This window comes from Brassica rapa, chromosome A05 (genome assembly GCF_000309985.2).
Source record: "Brassica rapa cultivar Chiifu-401-42 chromosome A05, CAAS_Brap_v3.01, whole genome shotgun sequence".
Classification (NCBI taxonomy): Eukaryota; Viridiplantae; Streptophyta; class Magnoliopsida; order Brassicales; family Brassicaceae; genus Brassica; species Brassica rapa.
In genome coordinates, this window is record NC_024799.2 from 25,689,242 (window position 1) to 25,710,837 (window position 21,596).

The 21,596-nt window shown below is 35.9% G+C and overlaps 3 protein-coding genes and 2 pseudogenes across 3 annotated transcripts; 4 read left to right on the forward strand and 1 right to left on the reverse strand.

The window, feature by feature from the left end:
* Positions 1-1,802: 1,802 nt before the first annotated feature.
* On the forward strand, positions 1,803-6,891 carry LOC103870764 (beta-glucosidase 23). Its single transcript, XM_033292028.1, has 13 exons — positions 1,803-2,265; positions 3,131-3,200; positions 3,282-3,337; positions 3,469-3,544; positions 3,659-3,736; positions 3,837-3,924; positions 4,020-4,275; positions 4,379-4,494; positions 4,598-4,815; positions 4,920-4,954; positions 5,048-5,150; positions 5,244-5,352; positions 5,441-6,891. Exons 1-13 carry the CDS (start codon positions 2,104-2,106, stop codon positions 5,646-5,648), a joined length of 1,575 nt encoding a protein of 524 aa, XP_033147919.1. The 5' UTR covers positions 1,803-2,103; the 3' UTR covers positions 5,649-6,891.
* A 251-nt stretch (positions 6,892-7,142) lies between these two features.
* LOC103870555 lies at positions 7,143-12,192 on the forward strand (annotated as a pseudogene).
* Positions 10,238-11,253, reverse strand: LOC103870765 (annotated as a pseudogene).
* Positions 12,193-14,961: 2,769 nt separating the features above from the next.
* LOC103870556 (laccase-7) lies at positions 14,962-19,423 on the forward strand. The gene is made up of 6 exons (XM_009148693.3): positions 14,962-15,392; positions 15,610-15,761; positions 16,679-16,923; positions 17,135-17,263; positions 17,930-18,883; positions 19,061-19,423. Exons 1-6 carry the CDS (start codon positions 15,297-15,299, stop codon positions 19,189-19,191), a joined length of 1,707 nt encoding a protein of 568 aa, XP_009146941.1. The 5' UTR covers positions 14,962-15,296; the 3' UTR covers positions 19,192-19,423.
* Positions 19,424-19,809: 386 nt separating this feature from the next.
* Positions 19,810-21,510, forward strand: LOC103870557 (60S acidic ribosomal protein P0-2). The gene is made up of 5 exons (XM_009148694.3): positions 19,810-20,152; positions 20,365-20,433; positions 20,524-20,622; positions 20,708-21,100; positions 21,188-21,510. Exons 1-5 carry the CDS (start codon positions 19,898-19,900, stop codon positions 21,341-21,343), a joined length of 972 nt encoding a protein of 323 aa, XP_009146942.1. The 5' UTR covers positions 19,810-19,897; the 3' UTR covers positions 21,344-21,510.
* Positions 21,511-21,596: the final 86 nt, after the last annotated feature.

Below are 21,596 nucleotides of genomic sequence, written 5' to 3' on the forward strand. Positions count from 1 at the left end.
TTTTAGAAATTTTATACATTAAGAAAACATATGAGATCTTGATTACCATGCATTATTTTTTTGTAACTAATTATTCTTCATAACTTTTAACCAATAGAATTTCAATAATCTTTTTTTAAGTTTACAATTTATTATTAATATATTTTATCAATATGAAATCTTGATTACCATACATTGAAATTTTTAAAATATATATTTTTGAAACAATTTTTTTTTTTAAAACATGTATATTTTGAAACGGAAAAACTACTATTTTACGATAGACTAATCGAAAAGATACAAAAGTTGTGATTCACAACGACTTACACCAAAATGTTTAACTCGAATGAAAAAACGTATGTACCAGTATCTAAGCATATAGATTAGAAAATATGATTCGACGACGTCCTCTAAAAGACTATAAACGCAAAAAAAGTCAGAAGTTACAGTTTGCGCTCTGTTCATGTTTTGTAAATGCTAAATACTACCGAAATCTATCAATTAAAATTAAGATGCATTCGTGGAACAAAAACGTTGCATTATGTAACCTAAATAAAACAGACAAAATATACTTCAAATTGTGTATACGTTACTGTCCTTGGTTCTTTGATCAAAAATCAACAGGACAGTATGGTGACTTCATGCAAAACGCCCATCGATCCGTCCAAACACATTCAACGAAAACTGAGCTCTCCGTAACTACGATAGTCTTTTTGTTTTTTGAACAATACAATAGTCTTTTTTGTCTTCACAATTTTTTTTTTTTTTTGGTGTAAATGTTAAAGTCTTCACAAATTTCATACACGTTACGTAACCTACTTTGCCTGGAACATGAGACTCGGCCGGGTTTCCATAATTTGGACTGATCATATATTTTACACAACGAATTCTTCATAGTCACATGTTAAAAGATATTGCACGTTAGACACGCACGATATTATATGTTCAAAAAAAAAAATTATTCTTGGTGTAAATGTTCAAATAAAAGTAAGTTAATAATACAGCGATATAGATCATGGGATGAATCATCCTCTACATAAAAATAAAGGAAAATAATTAACAAATAAACAATAACACCAGCGAGATAGATCGTGCAATGAACCATCCTACTTAAATGATAATCTAAATGTTTTTATCCAATATAAACAAAAATTAGTGAGAAATTGATGAGGAGTAACTAAATAGAATATCGAGACTAAACCATGAATATACGAAGTGTGGTCAGTGGTGAGGAGAATATGAGCTTCACAATGTTTTGAATGGTAACTGTGGCTTGTTTGGGTTCCAAGGGATCGATGCATTCTTGCATTATCTATCACCAAATCGCATAAAATATGAAGATGCCCATAAATAATTACTTTTACTAAAAAGCAGTAGTTTAACACACACACGTTAGGACCATGTCAATCACATCCACTTATGATATAAGATTTAATCAAAAAATCGATCTGGATCTATATAGTATAAAAAGATGATTAACGATATGCCTTAATGGCATGTAAAAAATATTCCAGTAAATCGATGCATTCTTGTATTTCTTTATCTTCAGATCGCACAAACTGAAGCTTGGAATATGAGTGTGAAGATGCGGTTGAGTACAGGTTGATTAGTCGCCGATAAACAATTACTTTTACTAAACAACAGTAGTTTAAAAACACACACGATCAGGGGCGAATCCAGGTTATTAATTAAGTGGGTGCACTATTGATTACAACATGTAAAAAGTCACAAAGTGGTTTCGAACTCGGGTTTGGTATGGGTGCACAACACCACTTTTCCACCTGCTCTAACTAAATTTTTATGTTTTTCTATATGAATATTACATTATAAATAAATATTATGGGTGCACAGGCCTCCATAGTGGGTAACCTGGCTTCGCCCCTGCACACGATAGGAGATCATGTCGATCACGTCCGTTTATCAATTCAGATTTAATCAAAACTCGATCTGAATCTATATAAAGTACAAAACATGATTAAAACGAGGCATGAATGGCATATTAATTAAAAATATAAAATGAGAGATCAATCAGTGAGTTAAAAATACTATATAAGGAATCCCACTTCTGTGTAAAGGAACCATCCTAAACTTCTTTTCTTGAAGAAAAATCAACTACAACAAAAAATGGCTTTGCAAAAGTTTCCTCTCATGGGGCTGCTTATGCTCCTAACAATCGTCGTCTCTACGGCAACAGCTGATGGGCCTGTTTGCCCTCCATCGACCAAACTTAGCCGGGCAAGTTTCCCTGAAGGTTTCTTATTTGGCACGGCTACTGCAGCATATCAGGTGCAGTATAGGTTTCCATGAACATTTCTTAACATGTTCATAAGTTATCATTTACAAAATATGTTTTCCATAAAGCATTTGTTAAGCTAGATGGGCTTCCAACCTAAAACCAATTGGTGCTAAGTGGAGTGACCCATCCATCTTATATATTGCTAAGGATCCCTTCCAATATCCGATGTGGGACATTTATCCCTAATACGCCCCCTCGAGATGATGACTCTTTAGGCGTCAATCTCGGAATGTTCGGGCAAGGATCGATGGGCCGACTTTGGGCTGGATCGATAATGGATCGGATTGGACTGTGTGGATCGGGCTCTGATACCATGTTAAGCTAGATGGACTTCCAACCTAAAACCAATTGGTGCTAAGTGGAGTGACCCATCCATCTTATATATTGTTAAGGATCCCTTCCAATATCCGATGTGGGACATTTATCCCTAATAGCATTTACACCTTAATAATATGTTATAATTCATATAGTAAATGTAGATCAGCATTTCTCACTGTCAAAAAGTTATAAAACTTTGTTTTACAAAATTTGTAGAATATAATACAATATTACGCAGCACAATACACTATGTACTTTATGTGAAGAATGGTGTTTCATGTACCAGACTATTTGAAACAACATTCAGTTAAATAAAAATTGATAAGTTTAGTATATATATATAACACTATCACCTACCTGAAGATAATTGGGTTCACCTTGTATTGTTTAATAGTTTTTCGGCATATTCTTACAAGGTATCAATTAATATTTGGGTTGTATCATACTGCTTACATATAATTAATGGGAAAATGTACATCCCATACTCTTATGTATCATTTTCTCAACCCATCTACTCTTCGCAATGTCATTGGATAGGTTGAAGGTGCAGTGAATGAAACATGTCGTGGACCGGCCTTATGGGATATCTACTGTAAGAGATATCCAGGTTAGTGCTTCTTCAATTCATTTTCTTATCTCGTCTGTACTTTAAGTATTGATCTGAATAGTCTTTAATTTTAAATTACAGAGAAATGCAAAAACGATAATGGCGATGTGGCCGTTGATTTCTTCCATCGTTATAAGGTATACATTTGTAAACTTAAAAGAAATTATATACAAAGTCTATCTAGTAAGTCTTATTCAATTGGTTAGTACATCATTGCTGTAATAATAGATGTTGAAAATTTGTATCTCTTCAAAACGAATGTACGCAGGAAGATATTCAGCTAATGAAGAACCTAAACACCGATGCATTCAGACTCTCTATCGCGTGGACAAGAATATTTCCTCGTGAGTATATGTGCTTCCAACCACTAATTTAATTGAGTCCTAATTATCGAATTTGGTTTGCATTATAATATGATTGTTAGAAAATATTAATGAAACAAAACAATGTTTAATCAGATGGAAGAAAGGAGAAAGGTGTGAGTCAAGCTGGTGTGAAGTTCTACCACGACGTCATCGATGAGCTCCTAAGAAATGGTTTATTTATTTTTTCAGAACATATCCTTAAATTGATGAAATTAGTTACGTACCTTCTTATTCTCTTTAACAAATATATATATATTTTTATGTAATATAGGTATAGTTCCGTTTGTGACTGTTTTTCACTGGGACACTCCACAAGATTTAGAAGACGAATATGGCGGCTTTTTAAGTGAGAGGATTGTGTAAGTTGTCTTTTTGTACAGCGAATATTAATAATATATATTGTGGAAACCAGTAACGTGTTAAACTAAATAGCTCAATATTAAAAAATATGCAGGAAAGACTTCCGGGAGTATGCTGATTTTGTTTTCCAAGAATATGGTGATAAAGTGAAACATTGGATCACTTTCAACGAGCCATGGGTTTTCGCTCACGCTGGTTATGACGTAGGCAAGAAGGCACCAGGACGTTGTTCTGACTACGTAGATCCTACGTGCAAAGGGGGACGATCCGGATACGAGGTTTACCTAGTCAGTCATAACCTTCTTAACGCTCACGCAGAAGCCTTTGAAGCTTTCACACAATGTGAAAAGGTAATTTAATTATGAATATACATTGTAGGGATTAATTTCAAACTTGTTTTACCATCGTTGTCTTTAAGATATAAACTATTTTCTTTTTCTATTATGGCGACAGTGTAAAGGTGGAAAGGTCGGAATCGCACACAGTCCAGCTTGGTTCGAACCACATGACTTTCAGGATTCACAAGATGGTGCATCCATAGGCCGTGCACTTGACTTTATGTTGGGATGGTAAGGCAGTTGATGGCATTGTAAATAATGGGTGCTAATATATATTATTTTATTTTTTTATTTAATGAAATTTTATTATTTCTTGATTGATAATCTCTTATAGGCATTTGGATACTACTATGTATGGGGACTATCCACAGATCATGAAAGATATTGTTGGACACAGATTGCCCCAATTTACTGCTGCACAGAAAGCAAAACTGAAAAACTCTGCCCACTTCGTAGGCCTCAACTACTACACGTCCACGTTTGCGAACCATGTCGAGAATCCAGATCATTCTAAACCAAGATGGAAGCAAGATTCTCTTATTTCATGGGAACGTAAGTTTTTATTTTTTTATTTATCTCCTTGACTTGAAATTGCGATGGCAACAAATCAAACGAACAGGTTTGTATTTGGTACTGATAAAAAATGTTCTTTTCAGCTAAGAATGCAGACAAATTCACCATTGGTAGCACGGTACGGATTTTAATTAATAACTAAAACTAAAAGTTGGATAAATCTTGTATTTGTCTCTATAATGTAATACTTTCACCTTTGTTGTATTTTCAGCCTTCCACCGGTAAGCTACCCGTGTACGCGAGAGGATTTAGAAGTCTTTTGAAGTACATCAAGGATAAATATGCAAACCCTGAAATTATGATCATGGAAAATGGTAAATAACATTCTGTCATATCCTCATTCTTAGCTCTCTTTTTATCTTCATTTGGTTTCAGAAAACGAGTATTAAATTGATTTATATTTTTAGGATATGGAGAAGACCTTGGGGAAACCGATTCAGTTGCAGTTGGTATTGCTGATCACAACAGAAAATATTATCTTCAGAGGCATCTTTTGAGTATGAATGAAGCTATTTGGTATGTCCTATTTAGTTTGCTTATATGATAAGAGTAACCATTTTTATATCAAGTAATCTAATAAGAACATTCTATGTAAAATATGCAGCATCGACAAAGTAAATGTTACAGGATACTTTATATGGTCATTGTTGGACAACTTCGAGTGGAATGAAGGTTACAAGAGCAGATTCGGACTCTATTACATTGATTTCAAAAATAACCTTACACGTATTGAGAAAGAATCGGGCAAGTATTACAGAGACTTCTTGAGCCAAGGTGTTCGTCCCTCTACGATCAAGAGGGATGAGCTTTGATCTATATCTTCTTGAGGATTTGATTTAATCTCAATTGTTTCGATCGATCTCTTCTGTTTTAATTCTGTTTTAGTTTGTGATTAGCCAAGATTCATGAAGTCTTGGTTTGAATAAAAGTGTTTTTCTTTTTTTCATTGTTCAATGTCTACACCTGATTTGAAAAGATCAAAAAAGCTTTGGAACTATAATAAAACTATCCCTCTGGAGAACTTTATTTGTCAAGTTACATCTTCAAGAAGACGCTTATTAACAGTCCCATCCGGGTTGACTTTCAACTATGGTCTGAATCTCCTCTAGGGTTTTATCTTTGTATAAGACCTAATCAGTATTAATTCTCTCACCAAACATGACATAATTCAAAAGGTTGTTTGATCTGACAATGACCATAATTGATACTACACTGTGAATCATAATTGTTTGGAAAATCTATCTTAGTCGATTTTTATTTATCTTGTTTTTTTTCGATGTTTAATTTTCACGGGATTTATAGTTTCGATTCACATGATCAGATTCAGGGTTTATGTAAGCATTAGTGTGACGCATGTAATATGTATGATTTTTGCCGTTTTGGATCATCCATATGTTCGTGGCTAAGCATATGCATGTTGGTCATCGTATGATAATAGAATAATTAGACTTAATATACATCTTATGGGGATGAAAGTCATACTTAGAGATTTTTAAGCCTAACCACTTTGCAATGACTTTGGAATATAGGAATAGCAGAAACCAATAAATGAATGCATGAAGAAAATGTATCATATGAATGAATCATGTTTGTATTTTTGGAAAATATGTGTATGAGAAATACAAAAGAAAAATAACTGTTATGGAATTTCAAAGTTGTAAGTCAGCTCATAGTGTTTGTGAGACTTTCTTAACAAAACAAAAAAAGAGGCTAGATCCATGTGTGTTAACAAGTGTATGATTTCTTTATGTATGTGTATCTTTTTTTAGTATAATTCACCAAAACGAGCGTCCCACTATAAACACCATGTTTTTTTTTGTTTTTTTGCCAGTTCATGAGAGAAAACGATATGTTTATGAAAAGTACAGTACTTACATTTAAAAAATAACCGTTATATATAAGATGCAATATGATCCATTGAAAATAAGACAGGCTTAAAAATGAAGACAAACCCAAACAAATATATTTTATGCTTTTCCAAATTAAAATTCTGTATTGTTTCATGCTCAAATGAAGAAATCGAATGGAACACGCAAAACTAAAATCTTTACAATATAACAAGATGATCCTGTTGACATTAATCGTATTTAAAATAATATATATCTACGTTGATTTTTTCAGAAGCCTGCATGTTTTATACTATTTAATTATGATATAAAAATAGTAAATGTTCGCTACAAAATATTAGTGTTCTTTCTTTTTGAATTATATCATTTTTACAGGAAGCGGGAAGTTTACCAAGAGCGCTTCAAAGTTTTGGTGTTTCTCCAGTGCCGGCGATGCGTTGCATTTGCTTCAAACCTTGGCGTCGTTCGCCATCTCCCTCGGTTAAATCCACCGTCGTCGACGAACTTGGTATTTTCTCTTTATGCGTTGAATCCTGAAGAACACTATGATCGAAAACCTAACCTTAGTCGTTTTGTCCTGCAGATAATAGTAACAAAGACCGCGAGGGAAGCTCTTGTCCGAGATTCCGGGAATTCACTTTGGAAGAGTTGAATGTCGCTACTGACGGATTCTCCGCCGACAACATCGTGTCGGAACACAACGAGAAGGTTCCTAACATCGTCTACGAAGGGACGCTTGACGATGGAAAAAAGATCGCCGTAAAGCGGTTTCAGAAGCTTTCATGGCCTGACGCTTCCGAGTTCGTCGTGCGTCCTTATTTACTGATTATTCTCTGTTTGATTAATTCTTTATGACTTCTGTTTCACTGGTCCTCTATTTATCCGGTGCTTGCTCATTTTATTTGACTTTATTAGTTGCAAGGTAGGATCTAAGATTTTGGGGAAATAAAAAAAAAAATTTCATGATTTGAGGGCTATGTAAAAGACCTCCAATATTTTTTGGGGGCCAAGACAATGTTTCATAGGGTTGTGCCCGGCCCTGATTGGTTGAGATGTTTTGAATGTGGTGATGTTCAAGATTCTGTTCTGTTGCACATGGAAACATTCTTGAATATGGCTTTGTGTTTTTTTTTTTTCAGGAAGAAGCACAAGAAGTGGGAAAATGTAGGAGTGAGGATATGGTCAGTTTGATAGGGTGTTGCTCAGAGGGTCAAGAGAGGCTTCTCGTTGCTGATTACATGCCCAATGGAACACTTGCAAAGCATCTATTCCACTGTAAGAGAGAGTCAACTTCTTTTATTACAGTTCTTGATCTCCTTTGGCATTAAGTTTACCATCAGAGTTTGGTTTTGTGTCTAACAAAGTTGTTTGACTGTAAAATGTATTTTGGCAGGGGAGAAACGACCAATGAAATGGAAAATGAGGTTGAAGGTTGCGTTACATACAGCGAAAGCCTTGGAGTATTGTAATGATATGGGACTAGATTTGTACCATGATCTCAACACCTACAGAATATTGTTCGATAAGGTTAAGAATTTTTTTTTATCTCTCTGGGTATGATAACTGTAACCATCTTCATAATTATTCACCTTTCAAGTTGTGGGACAGGTTGGTAACCCTAGGCTGTCATGTTTCGGTCTCATGAAGTGTATCAGAGAGGGGAAGAGCTACAGTACAAACTTGGTATTTGCTCCTCCTGAATATTTGCGTCTAGGTACTCTGGTACCGGAGAGTAGCATATTCAGCTTTGGGACCTTGTTACTGGATCTTATGAGTGGCAAGCATATTCCACCAAATCATGTAACTCTCTCCTCACACAGTAGACAACTAATATCTATGTTTGTCACTCAAGGTGTCAATCTTTAGAAGTGAAACCCAACCCAAAGTTTCTCCTTTGAGATACTTTTGGTTTGATTTTCCGTAATTTTGAGATACATACAATTAAATACTAATATATATATATATATATATATATATATATATATATATTTTGAGAATCGTGTTGAGAACTCCCTATTGAGATTGCTCTGAGGCATCATATATGTAACTTGAGCAGTTTCTTATCTATGTCACTCCAGGCACTTGATCTGTTCCGTGGCAAAAACTACTTGGTGCTAATGGATTCTGCTCTAGACGGCCAGTTCTCTGATGAAGACAGGGCAGAACTAATCCACCTTGCATCCCGCTGTTTTCGGCGTGAACCAGATGAGAGACCAAGCATTAAGTTTCTTATGTCTGCTCTTTCAAGACTTGAGAAACGAGCTGAGTTATGGCCAAAACTCAAAGAAGAAAACATCCATGTAAGTCATGAGGCCACATTAATTCTTCCAAGGTTAATAAGCTTTTTTTTTTCATTCATGGGGCTTAATAATGACAGGATCCATCATACACTAAACCTGCAACAAATCAGCCATTGCGCTTGACCCCTCTTGGAGAAGCATGCTCAAGAGTGGATCTAAGTGGCATACACGAACTTCTCGAAAAACTTGGATATGGAGAGGACGATGTGTCAGTCACAAATGAGGTATATATATATGTTTGTGAGAAACATAATCTCTTAGATACCACTCAATACCTCATTCTGAGGATGTCAATGCAGTTCTCATTCCAAATGTGGACGGGTGATCTGCAAGAGAATAATGATTACAAAAAGCATGGAGATGCTGCATTTCGTGCTAAGGATTTTGAGACTGGTATTGAATTCTACACAGAGGTATCATATACTCCACCCGTTTCAGTTTAATTGTTTGTAGAGTAAAATTTTTGTTTTAAAATAAGTGTGGTTTTAAAAAATTCTAATGCAAAATTTATCAACAATATTCTTCGGTTTATTTTTCAATTGGTTAAAATATAATTAGATGTGTAGGTAGTGATGTTTTTATTTTAGAAATATGCAAAAATAAATGTTTACTTAATCTGTATGTATAAACTTAAAACAACAATTAAAAAGAACCTGAGTGAGTATGAATCAACAAGAAACCATATTTCTCCCACACTAAAATATATAATATTTGTAAAGATTGAAATTCTATTATGAAACAGTTCATGAGCGGAGCACCAGTGGTATCACCAACAGTATTAATCAGACGGTGTCTATGTTACCTAATGAGCGATATGTTCAGTGAGGCTCTAAGCGACGCGATGCAAGCTCAGGTTGTGTCGCCAGAGTGTTCAACCGCTCTCTACTTACAAGCGGCTTGTCTCTTAAAGCTTGGGATGGAAGCTAAAGCTAAAGAAGCACTACAACAGGGCTCTGCTCTCGAAGCTGTTTAGAGTTACAACAACAACAAAACCAAGAATTGTACAGCTTCTTTTTCCTCTCCACACGTATTTAGAGATGTCAATACACGCAAAGCATATATAATTGTTTGCTTCTTTGCCTATGTTTGAGAGAATCTTGATGTTACCTTCAAATTTGTGTGCTAAAACCTGATCTAAATGGATTGTGGATTTTTTTTTTCTTTCTCCATGGTGAAACAACCATCATGATATGGTAAACGCAGACGCCATACAAGTCACATAGAAGTTGAAAAGACTCGATTTCGTAACTATCAAACCTATTTCTACGCAACTACATCATAACTTCGATTACAAGTAAACCTCAAACTCTCTGGGATCAAGAGATGAAACAATACAAATAAAGAAATCTGAAGAAGAAAAATCTCAGTAGCTCTTTATCCGTTCGTTGACTTTTATGTCGACAGGACATTGGTTATGCTCTTTCCTTGTTCAGATACAAGATAATGATCTTGACGTCCTCTTGAGCCATGAGGCCTTAACCGAAGAGTTGTTCTTCCATCGACCTCACACTGCTGCTTTCTCTAAACCTATTCTCAACTAAGCGACGCTGCTTATATCCGTTGCTATAGCAGCAAGTTCATAACTCGGAAACGTTGGTGGGTCTAAGTAGTCCACAAACTCTGGACCCAACAATGAGTTTTCTGAAAATTTCCGTTGTTGCTGCATTGCAGAGGAACAAACCGTTCGTTGTAAGCTCCTTCAAGCAATCTTAGCATTGCTGCGTCTTGTTTACATGATTGGAACTTATTTTGGTCTTGTATATATGTAGATAGGAAGACCTTTCCATGTGACTGTAAGCATTAGAAGAACTGAGCTGTGCTAAGGGGCGGAAAAGGAGGATCATTGTTGCCTTCTGGCCTAGACATGCCTTCTCCGTTTGTTTTGTCTGGGCACTGTTATTCAGACGATACAAGCGGAGTAGTTACATAGCCACCATCACCTAAAGATAAGTTATTAGAGACAAAATCTTCCACATCGGTAGTTGGAAGAAATACTAAATAATATATAAGATCGGTCAATCCACTTCTTACCTGACTGGTTTTGGATTGGAAGTCTATCTAACTTAACATGGTACCAGAGCCTGATCCAAACAAAAAAAACATTCTGTCAATTACAAAATCTTCCAGGACTAAGTTTTTCGTCCCTATATTTGTCGTCAGATTGTGGTTCTTGATATAAGTATTATCTGCTCTTCCTAGGAGGAGCTTAGAGATTACAGCCCATTTGTTTCCATGGATGCCATGTGCTGTGGTGATAACCTGATTCTCATCTTTATAAACCCAAAAAAAAAACAAAAATACAAACGAGAGCTTGATAAGTGTTACTGATGAAATGCCAACTGAACCAGAGAACAAAGTTCACACTAATATAAGGCCAAACTTGCATATAATCAACTAATGCACACACCCTTGGAAATTGGAAGCCAGTACCACGCAACGCCATATACAACAGAAAACGAAAACACTAGATTTCTCAATTCACCACGTCTCCATAGTCCATATGCTTCTTCTGTCTCACCTACCAGACTAAACGAGTTAACTGTAAAGCGGGAAATGGTCTCGTTGGGGTCGTTAATTTACTCTTTAACCCTTCAAATGTACATTTACATTGTTACCTTTTGTTTATACTCTCTGGTAAATCAGTTAAAACGGCTATGGCGGGAAATTTCACTGGCAGGGACTACATCGTTTAATTGGGCCTATTCAGGCCTTTTATCAATAGAATCTCCAAACATTGCATTGTATTGTATTGAAGAAAAAACATTGTTTAATGGTTGATGAAAAAGAACTTTGATCCTACCCTAGTTCCAAAAAAAAAAAAAAAATTCTCTACCCTAGATTGTGGTTTGGTTTAAATCTTTGAAAAATTCTTTAAATTGATCCATTGTATGCTTATGCTAAAAAAAAATCATTCATCTTCCATTCTTTTCCATCAAAATAAAATTTGAGAAGTGTACAATTTGAGATTATAGGAAAATATAACCGGTATTTGTTTCTTTTCCTTTATTTTTATATAACGTTCCAAGAGGAAAGTGATGTTCGGTGTGAGATTATTACTTTCGTCGAGCATTCTCTTGACCAACTAAAAGTCTAAAACCGAAAATTCAATAGAAAAAAAATCAAGATATTGCGGTTGATCTGTTTACGAAAGAATTTGATTTGTGGGTCATTTACAAAAAAGAAGAAGATTGCTTTGTAAACTTAAAAGTCAATGATAATCCATCCATCCACGTACGAATATGAGATGGCGAGAGCTAATAAAGAACAATGCCTGAAGTCTACAAGAAACAGTCAGATTACTATGACAGAGAGCGACTTTTGCCTGACAATTATGGGTTTATCAAAATATGGTAAGAACTGCCTTATACAACGTACATGACATTTGCGATATATTAACCAAGAATTCAGTTGAAAAAAATATTGAAACTGTCACTCCAAAGAGCAACCCATAATGACATCGTAAAAGAATGATTAACTGGAACAACTAGGTCAAGTGGGGACATACGTCGCATGCACTATTATACATATAACCAACAGATCATAGTAAAAGTAAATGGTTATGTTATACATATATGATGTTGACGAGAAAAATATTAGAGTACTCAAAACATTATACGGAATGCAGATATATGATCTACGCAATATATACAACACGTTCTTGAAGGTATTGTCAAGTTGACGAAGAGGCTTCCAAGTTTCAACTTGATGGAAACATGGACCTTGTTTATGCACGTACCACAATTCTTCATTTTGATAAGAAAATATATTAAAAAGTAATATCATAATAAAATAATGATTTTACGAAATTGATCGATAGTTCATACCATTTCAGGATATATATACAACTGTTATACAGTTCTTACTTTTTAATTAAAAAACTATGGATCGAAACCAGTGGCGGAGCCACCTTGAAAGTAGGGGGGTCAAATGACCCATATGAAATGTATAAAATTAAACATTTAGGCTTGTAAACAATGATTTTTCTGTGGTAATTTGGTCAGAACTTATCCTTTTGACCCCCATGTTTTGAGTTCAAAACTCAGATATGACCCTTTTTGGCTATAATAAATCAACTGTGACCCCTATAAGATGGAATTCTAGCTCCGCCACTGATCGAAACCCATAAATTTTTGGACTAGAAACAATAATGGGTTTTTAAGTTCTCTTCTCGCACCTGCTGAAACTCGAAGCTAACATATTTTTTTCTTGTCAATGGTTCATTCGACTGGAATAAAGCCAGTACAAAGACATGGCAACTTGGCAACGAAGAGTTTAGACAATAAGTAAAACTTAAACAATAAAGACATCAGTAGATGCCACAAGAAACCAATCCAACAGGGGATCAGGGGAGAAAAAAATGAGCTTCTTCTTAGACATCAGTAAAAGGAGAATCTAATACTTCACAATCCAGTCATGATAAATTTACTGGGCTTTCAACTTAAAACCAATTGGCTTTAAGTGTAGTGACTCAAGTCTTTTATATATTACTTAAGGCTCTTTCATAATTCTAATGTGGATCTTATCTCCAACACCCTCTCTCGAGATGATGGTACCAACGTTTTATTTTTCTAATAATCTTGAAGGAATTGAACCTTCTTTGGGCTATCGTGGGATGATCGGGCCATTATCCGGACCAGATTAATGAGTCAGGGTGTCGGACCGTCTCTGATACATGATAAATTTACTGGACTTCCAACTTAAAATCAATTGGTTGTAAGTGGAGTGGTCCAAGTCTCTTAAATATTACCTAAGTCCCTTTTATATTTCCGATGTGGTATTTTATCTCCAAACAATCAACTTACGAGACATCCTCCTGCTGCTTCCGAGAATCTGAGCCAACTATGAACTGCGAGCAACATAAGATTGATAATGGCAGTTTCTAGTCACACTTAAAGCAAACTCATGAGCTGACATGTTCACCTCTACGGGAACAATCACCAATTGGCAGCAGCCGATAGTTTACACCATTTCAAAATACAACTGTTATGTAACTCTTATTTTTAATTTAGAAAATTCTGGGTCCAAACACATAATCTCTTTAGACTAGGGACAATATTCGATTTTTAAATCTTTTTTTCGCTGGCTGCTGAAGCTCGAACCTACCACATATACCCTTAGGATAAAAAGAGAACTGTCATATAATTTGAGACAAAGTCAATTGGCCTGTGTCTAGAGAGTGGGTTGCATGTATTGATATTGCATTTAAATATCATCTTAAGCAGATTGCGGATTCGTTAATGATTCCTTAATTTTGTCGAATGCAATCAATTTTGGTAATCATGTGATTATTGGATTATATCGTTTAACTACTTACGTTATAAAATCTGAAACCAATAACAACGAGAAGAAAAGGATGGCAATTTTTTTTTTCGTTTCTGTTTTATCATTAAGTATTTTTAAAATTGCTATTTTATTTTAAAAAATCGGTACTTCTTGTGATATATATATTGCAAATGCATATTTCAAATTAATCAGAGATATGTCGCTAAAATTATGGTTGATACTTAGGTATCAAATTAGATATATAGGTAGCTATATATTTTGGACTTGTAATATAATTATATTGATTTCAATAGAATGTAAGATTGTTTGTCTTGAGAAGCAAGAGTTTGGATGACTTTTGTTATTCTTTATAAATATATAATAAACCGACTAATCAGCTGTTAGAAATATAGACAACAACGTCTCTACTAACAGATTGAAAATTACCTATAGGCCTAGCGTTGCTAGCAACAAGTAGTTCAATATACAAAAACAGGAAAACACATGCACACACGTAGACAAATATGTAAACATATATACATCAAGCCATCTTTAAAGTTAAAACAAAAAAATCAAGCAATCTTTAAACTCATTGGTAGAATCAATAATATAACTTTTATCACTAACTTTTTTTTGGTAACCGTAGGTAATCCGCGCGGTCAATCGACTAGTCTCACGAAACCCACGGCACTCTATATATTCTTGCCATTTAAGTCAGTCCGGATGACTAACAGAGATCGAACCAGAGTTTCGTCGTATTAAGTTTTTATTTTACTCAAGCATCACTAAACCACCGCCATTCGTTTGTATCACTAATTTTACTTACGACTTTTCTAGCTATATATTGTTAGTAAAAAGATTATGGTATTTCTGTATAAAAAGTATATTTTTTAAAGTTCATTCCCATTAACATAACGTGTTTTGCTTATTCGGTCGTTACCACTTGCGCTCTATAAATTGACCAAGCTCAATTTCGTCTTTGCTTCAAAATCTCCATAACACATTTCTCGTTCTTTGTAGCTCGCTTCATCTCATCTTTCTGTCTCTAGAGATGGAGGGCGTTAGGGTTTCTCTTGCTTGCGCTCTTCTTCTTTTTGTAGTCTCTTCATCAATAGCTTCTGCAGCCATTGTCGAACACACCTTCAACGTAACCATACATTCTTCCTCCTCTAATATATATAAATATAGATTTTGCATGCATCTTATTAGAACTTTTATATATGTGAAAATCTGATTCATGCTTTTTACCATATCTTGTGATTTTACTTATATTAAAGGTGAATCGTAGCATGTGAAATATGAGTTTGTACCAACTAGTGACCAAGTGATAACTAACGACGTGAGAGATACTTGGGTTTTGACAGGTACAAAACTTAACCATCTCTCGGCTGTGCAAACGGCAAGTGATAACGGTTGTTAATGGAAGCCTGCCTGGACCAACGGTACGCGTCAAGGAGGGTGACTCGCTCGTTATACACGTCATTAACAATTCCCCTCACAACATCACAATTCATTGGTATTCATTCAATTAAGTTCTTTTATTTTATTTTTGACAAAATCATTGGTATTCACTTAATTAATAGACACTATATAATAAACTTCGTATTATATTAGCTATTACTTAAATTATGCGTATTTTCGTATTGGTTTTCTGACTTTACTAGACGCTAGCCTTCATATTTTCTCAATTAGCTGTTTCCCCTTTTCCCATATAATACTCTATATAATCTATTGTCTTTGCCGTTATAGAAAATATAGAGACTTAGGGAGGAGACATTTGTTTTTATTGGTTTTCCTTATGGACTTTAAAGTTATGAAATCACAATTAACCAACTAAATTTTTTTATATTATTTTTGTTCAGTGATTACGATTTCAATTTTGGTATAGGGCTAAGAAACAAGAAGAACTAGACACTAACAAAACATGCATACCCACAAAATAATGATTTTTAACCAACCTGTTTCTCTATCTTAGATTTTATTTATTTGTATATCCAACTAAGTTAAACAAAGTAAATTTGAATTAAAATTTGGTTTAGTTTGTTAGCTAATTTAGAAACTGTTAATCAGCCTAATTCAGTTTCGTGAAACATGATTATTTCAATTTGGAAATAGTTTCAAATAAAATAAACTTTTAGGTGTTTCTTTACTCTCCTTTTCCAGTTCCATTTCCATATAATGACTCTTAGAAACTAAGAAAATAAAACACTATATAAATCCAAATAAAATCAAACTAACTGGGTTGCATTGGTTAATTAGGTTATCATAATACCAAAAAATAATACCAAAACAAAGTTGACCATCCATATTTTTTTCCTGTCGTCTAATTGACCATCAATACTTAAACTTCAAATCCTGGCATACTAATTAATTAATATATCATAATGTTTGAATATGAATACTGTATGTCGTAATATTTTTGCATACACGCAGGCACGGGATATTCCATAGACTGACGGTTTGGGCGGATGGACCGAGCATGATAACGCAATGCCCAATCCAGCCTGGCCATCGCTACGCTTACAGGTTCAACATCACAGGCCAAGAAGGTACCTTGTGGTGGCACGCACATTCGTCTTTCTTACGCGCCACCGTATACGGTGCTATCATCATCCGCCCTAAGCCCGGTCACTCTTACCCGTTTCCCAAACCCCACAAAGAAGTTCCCATCATATTCGGTACGCTCAACTAAATAATTTGTTTTTATTTAATTGCTATCAAAATACATATTCAAATAGTTAAACTAAACTTTAGTAGTTCAGCTGGTGAATAATGCGAAAGGATGTTGGTCGTGTTTCGACTTGTATTTTAAAGTACTTAGCCAAAAGTCTTCTATAATTTTAATTATTAGTATTATTAATATTAAGTTCAAATTGTAATATCAAACAGGTGAATGGTGGAACACCGACGTAGTCGCGTTAGAAGAGGCTGCTATCGCCACCGGAGTTCCTCCAAACAATTCCGACGCCTATACGATCAATGGTCTGCCGGGAAACCTATATCCATGTTCCAAAGACAGTAAGTATTACCAAATTAATCACTATCTAAGGAGAAACATTTTCTGGTATTCACTTGATTGAAAGAAAAACCGAATGATAAGTTATAGCACGGATAGATTCAAATATTTACTATCTCACTTTTTACATTCATGTTATTTTGGAAGGGTCCTTAATTTTTTCTTATTTTACGTGTTATTGGTGATGGAGTGCTAGCAATTATAAAGTATATGCACTAGAAGTAATCATATTAGCTAGTGGAGGTTTAAATAAGTTGAGTGTGATATTGACTACATGCATGTTCTGTCACAATTTTTTTTCGTACCTCTGGTGAAATAACGGGACAATTTATTACATGTTATTAACATGATTACAATGCTATAATAATTATTTTTAAAGCATAGTGAACGCTAACATGAAAATGCATACTAATCTAGTAATATTCTCTCTAATTACATAGTACCGCATGCATTTTTTTTTTTAAACCTTTGTATGCGTAGAATTACGCAATAAACATAATATAACAAGTTGGTTTCACAAATTCCATACCACTGTCTAATATTATGACATTCTTATCTAATATGGTTATTTAGTGAAACAAAAAATTTATTGCCGGTTACTAATCAAAATTTATCTAATGATCATTTGCAATCTAACCATTTATTTTTCTGAAATGACAAAAAAACAGGAATGTTTAACCTAGACGTGGTAAAAGGAAAGTTATATTTACTCCGCATCATAAACGCGGCAATGAACATGCAACTGTTTTTCAAGATAGCCAATCACAAGCTGACAGTTGTCGCAGCCGACGCAGTCTACACCAAACCTTACCTCACCGACGTCATCGTCATCGCACCGGGTCAAACAGTCGACGCACTGCTCCACGCCGATCAGTCCATCGGCTCCTCCTACTACATGGCGGCTCACCCTTACGCCAGCGCACCCAGCGTGCCATTCCCCAACACAACCACCAGAGGCGTCATCCACTACATCAGCGGCGCGTCGAAAACACACAAAACGAAGCGCGTGTTGATGCCGAAGCTGCCTTCTTTCTTCGACACGCCAACTGCTCACAGGTTCTACTCTAATCTGACCAGTTTGGTCCATGGACCACACTGGGTCCCAGTGCCTCGCCACGTGGACGAGGAGATGCTCGTAACCATCGGGCTCGGGCTAGAGGCTTGCGCTGGATGTCCGAATTCGAAATTCGCTGCTTCGATGAACAACCACTCCTTCGTCTTACCCAAAAAGCTATCCATCTTGGAAGCGGTTTTCCACGGCGTCGAAGGGATTTTCACGCCTGATTTTCCAGACCAGCCTCCGGTTAAGTTCGATTACACCGACCCGAACATAACTCAGACAAGCCCGGGGCTCTTGTTCGTTCACAAATCAACGAGCGCTAAGGTCTTGAAATTCAATACGACAGTGGATTTGGTGCTGCAGAACCACGCGCTTCTCGCGGCTGAGAGTCACCCCATGCATCTCCACGGGTTTAACTTCCACGTGTTGGCTCAAGGGTTCGGTAATTATGACCCGACCCGTGATCGGAGCAAGTACAATCTTGTTAACCCCCAGTTCCGTAACACCTTGGCTGTGCCTGTTGGTGGGTGGGCCGTGATCCGTTTCAGAGCTGATAACCCAGGTAAACTCTCTACCCTACTCTTTGTACCAAAATTTAATTTGAACCGGACTCCGGTTTATAATAAAGTTTCACTCGAGTTGACTACTCTAGTAGTCTAGTTGAATACTCCATATGTTATATGATACATGTTATGTTGATACATCATGCATGAAGCTAAGTTCTGGAAACATTGTTCAGGTGCGTGGATTATGCATTGTCATATCGATGTTCACTTGCCATTTGGATTAGGGATGGTGTTTGTGGTTGAGAACGGACCAACGAAGTCGACCAGCTTGCCACCACCACCTCCTGATCTTCCGAGATGTTAAACAATATAAATGGTTTTCTTGAAAACAGTAATAATAAGATTATTCAGGGCAAAGGGAAATAAAGTTTGGCTCAAGCTAACTGGGATTTGTTTTATTTGTTTGATTTGATTGATCACATTTGATTTGATGTCATGTAGTCGATAAATGTTAAAAGTTGAATTTGTAGTCCGTCCAGATGTTGTGTATGTGGATAAAATATATGATTGATATGAATTTTATTGTTTTACTACTATTATCAGTTTCACAGCTTTTGGTTTATGTACCTGATACTTAACAAAGAACCTAATTTAGGTGGGGATATTGGATTTAGAAAAGTCAGATTAACCTCTACTCTACTGTCTCCCGTTTTATCATCTTAAATCAGAATGCATGGTGTTTTTCATTTGGGCCCAGTTTCGGTAAATGCCCAATTTATCAAGATAAACAAGATCCGTCAGATAAGCAAAGCAAATACGAACCATCAGAGTTGGGCCCAAAAAGCCCAATATTATCAAAGTAAATAAGAGCCGTCAGATCAGTAAGTAAGCAAACTAATAAGAACCGTTAGATTCAGATCACTAAGAAGAAGCCCTAGATTCATTTTATCCTGTACCCATTTCGCATAGTATAAAAACACTGAAACCAAAACCCTAGTTTCTTTCTGTTATCTCTCCGTCACTCTGCTGCAGACAAAGAGAAAACTCGAGTCTCATTCCCTTGAGCAACAATGGTGAAGGCAACAAAGGCAGAGAAGAAGATCGCTTACGACGCGAAGCTATGTCAGCTCATCGACGAGTTCACACAGATCTTGGTCGTTGCAGCCGACAACGTGGGGTCGACTCAGCTCCAGAACATCAGGAAGGGTCTTCGTGGAGACTCAGTGGTGCTCATGGGGAAGAACACTATGATGAAGCGTTCTGTTAAGATTCACGCTGAGAACACTGGAAACACTGGCATCCTCAATCTCATGCCCCTTCTTCAGGTAAATTCACGTTTTGATTCCACATATCTGTCAAAAGTTTAGATTTTTATTGAAAATTTAGTTTTTTTAATTAAAAGCTTTGATTTTTATTGGAGGGTTATGTGTTTGTGTTCAGGGAAATGTCTATCAAAATTTTAGATTTTTATTAAAAGTTTAGATTTTTTAGTGAAAGTTTTGATTTTTATATGGATGGTTATGTGTTTTGTGTATAGGGAAATGTTGGTTTGATCTTCACCAAGGGTGACCTCAAGGAAGTAAGTGAGGAAGTTGCCAAGTACAAGGTTAGTTTAATCCATAGCTCTGTTCTTATTACATCAACTTTGGTTGAGATTAAACTCTCTCTTATATGGTTTGTCTTGTAATATGAACAGGTTGGTGCTCCTGCTCGTGTGGGTTTGGTTGCACCTATTGATGTGGTTGTCCAACCTGGTAACACTGGTCTTGACCCATCTCAGACATCTTTCTTCCAGGTTTGTTTTAATCATTTTTTGTAATAGTTTCTTCCCTTGTTGAAGTTTATTAGCTGATTAATGTGTTTTTTGGGATTTTTTGTAGGTTCTTAACATCCCAACTAAGATTAACAAGGGAACAGTCGAAATCATTACCCCTGTTGAGCTCATCAAGCAAGGTGACAAGGTCGGTTCTTCCGAGGCTGCCCTTCTAGCCAAGCTTGGCATCAGGCCGTTCTCTTACGGTCTTGTTGTCCAGTCTGTTTACGACAATGGCTCAGTCTTCAGCCCAGAGGTTCTTGATCTTACGGAAGATGACCTTGTCCAGAAGTTTGCCGCTGGTATCTCCATGGTCACTTCCTTGGCGCTAGCTATCTCTTTCCCTACCCTGGCTGCCGCTCCACATATGTTCATCAATGCCTACAAGAACGCATTGGCTATCTCAGTCGCCACTGAGTACACTTTCCCACAAGCAGAGAAGGTCAAAGAGTTCTTGAAGGTTAGTCATCAACTTAATTGTAATTAATTGATTAGTTAAGTAGTTCTTGGCTTAATTGTATTGTTTGTGTGTTGGATGTTAATGCAGGATCCTAGCAAGTTTGCTGTTGCTGTAGCGGCTGTGTCTGCTGATGCAGGTGGTGGCGCTTCAGCTGGAGCTGCCAAGGTAGAGGAGAAGAAGGAAGTTGTTGAGGAATCAGATGAAGAAGACTACGGTGGTTTTGACATGTTCGGTGATGAATAGATCACTATCAAATCTACCAAGTCCACCTTTTTGTCTTTGCTATAAGTGCTGCTTCGTTTGTAGTATGATCGATACATTTTTCTTGATTTTGTCCACTTCAGATTTATGCTATTGTCTTTCTACTTCGAGTTGTTTTGATCATTTCTTTAGTCTTCGCTCTTTAATTTCTCAAGTGTTATATCACTGTTTATATAGCAAAGATGAAGACATAAAAACATCATACTTCCAGACAATGAAACTAGATTAATATAAT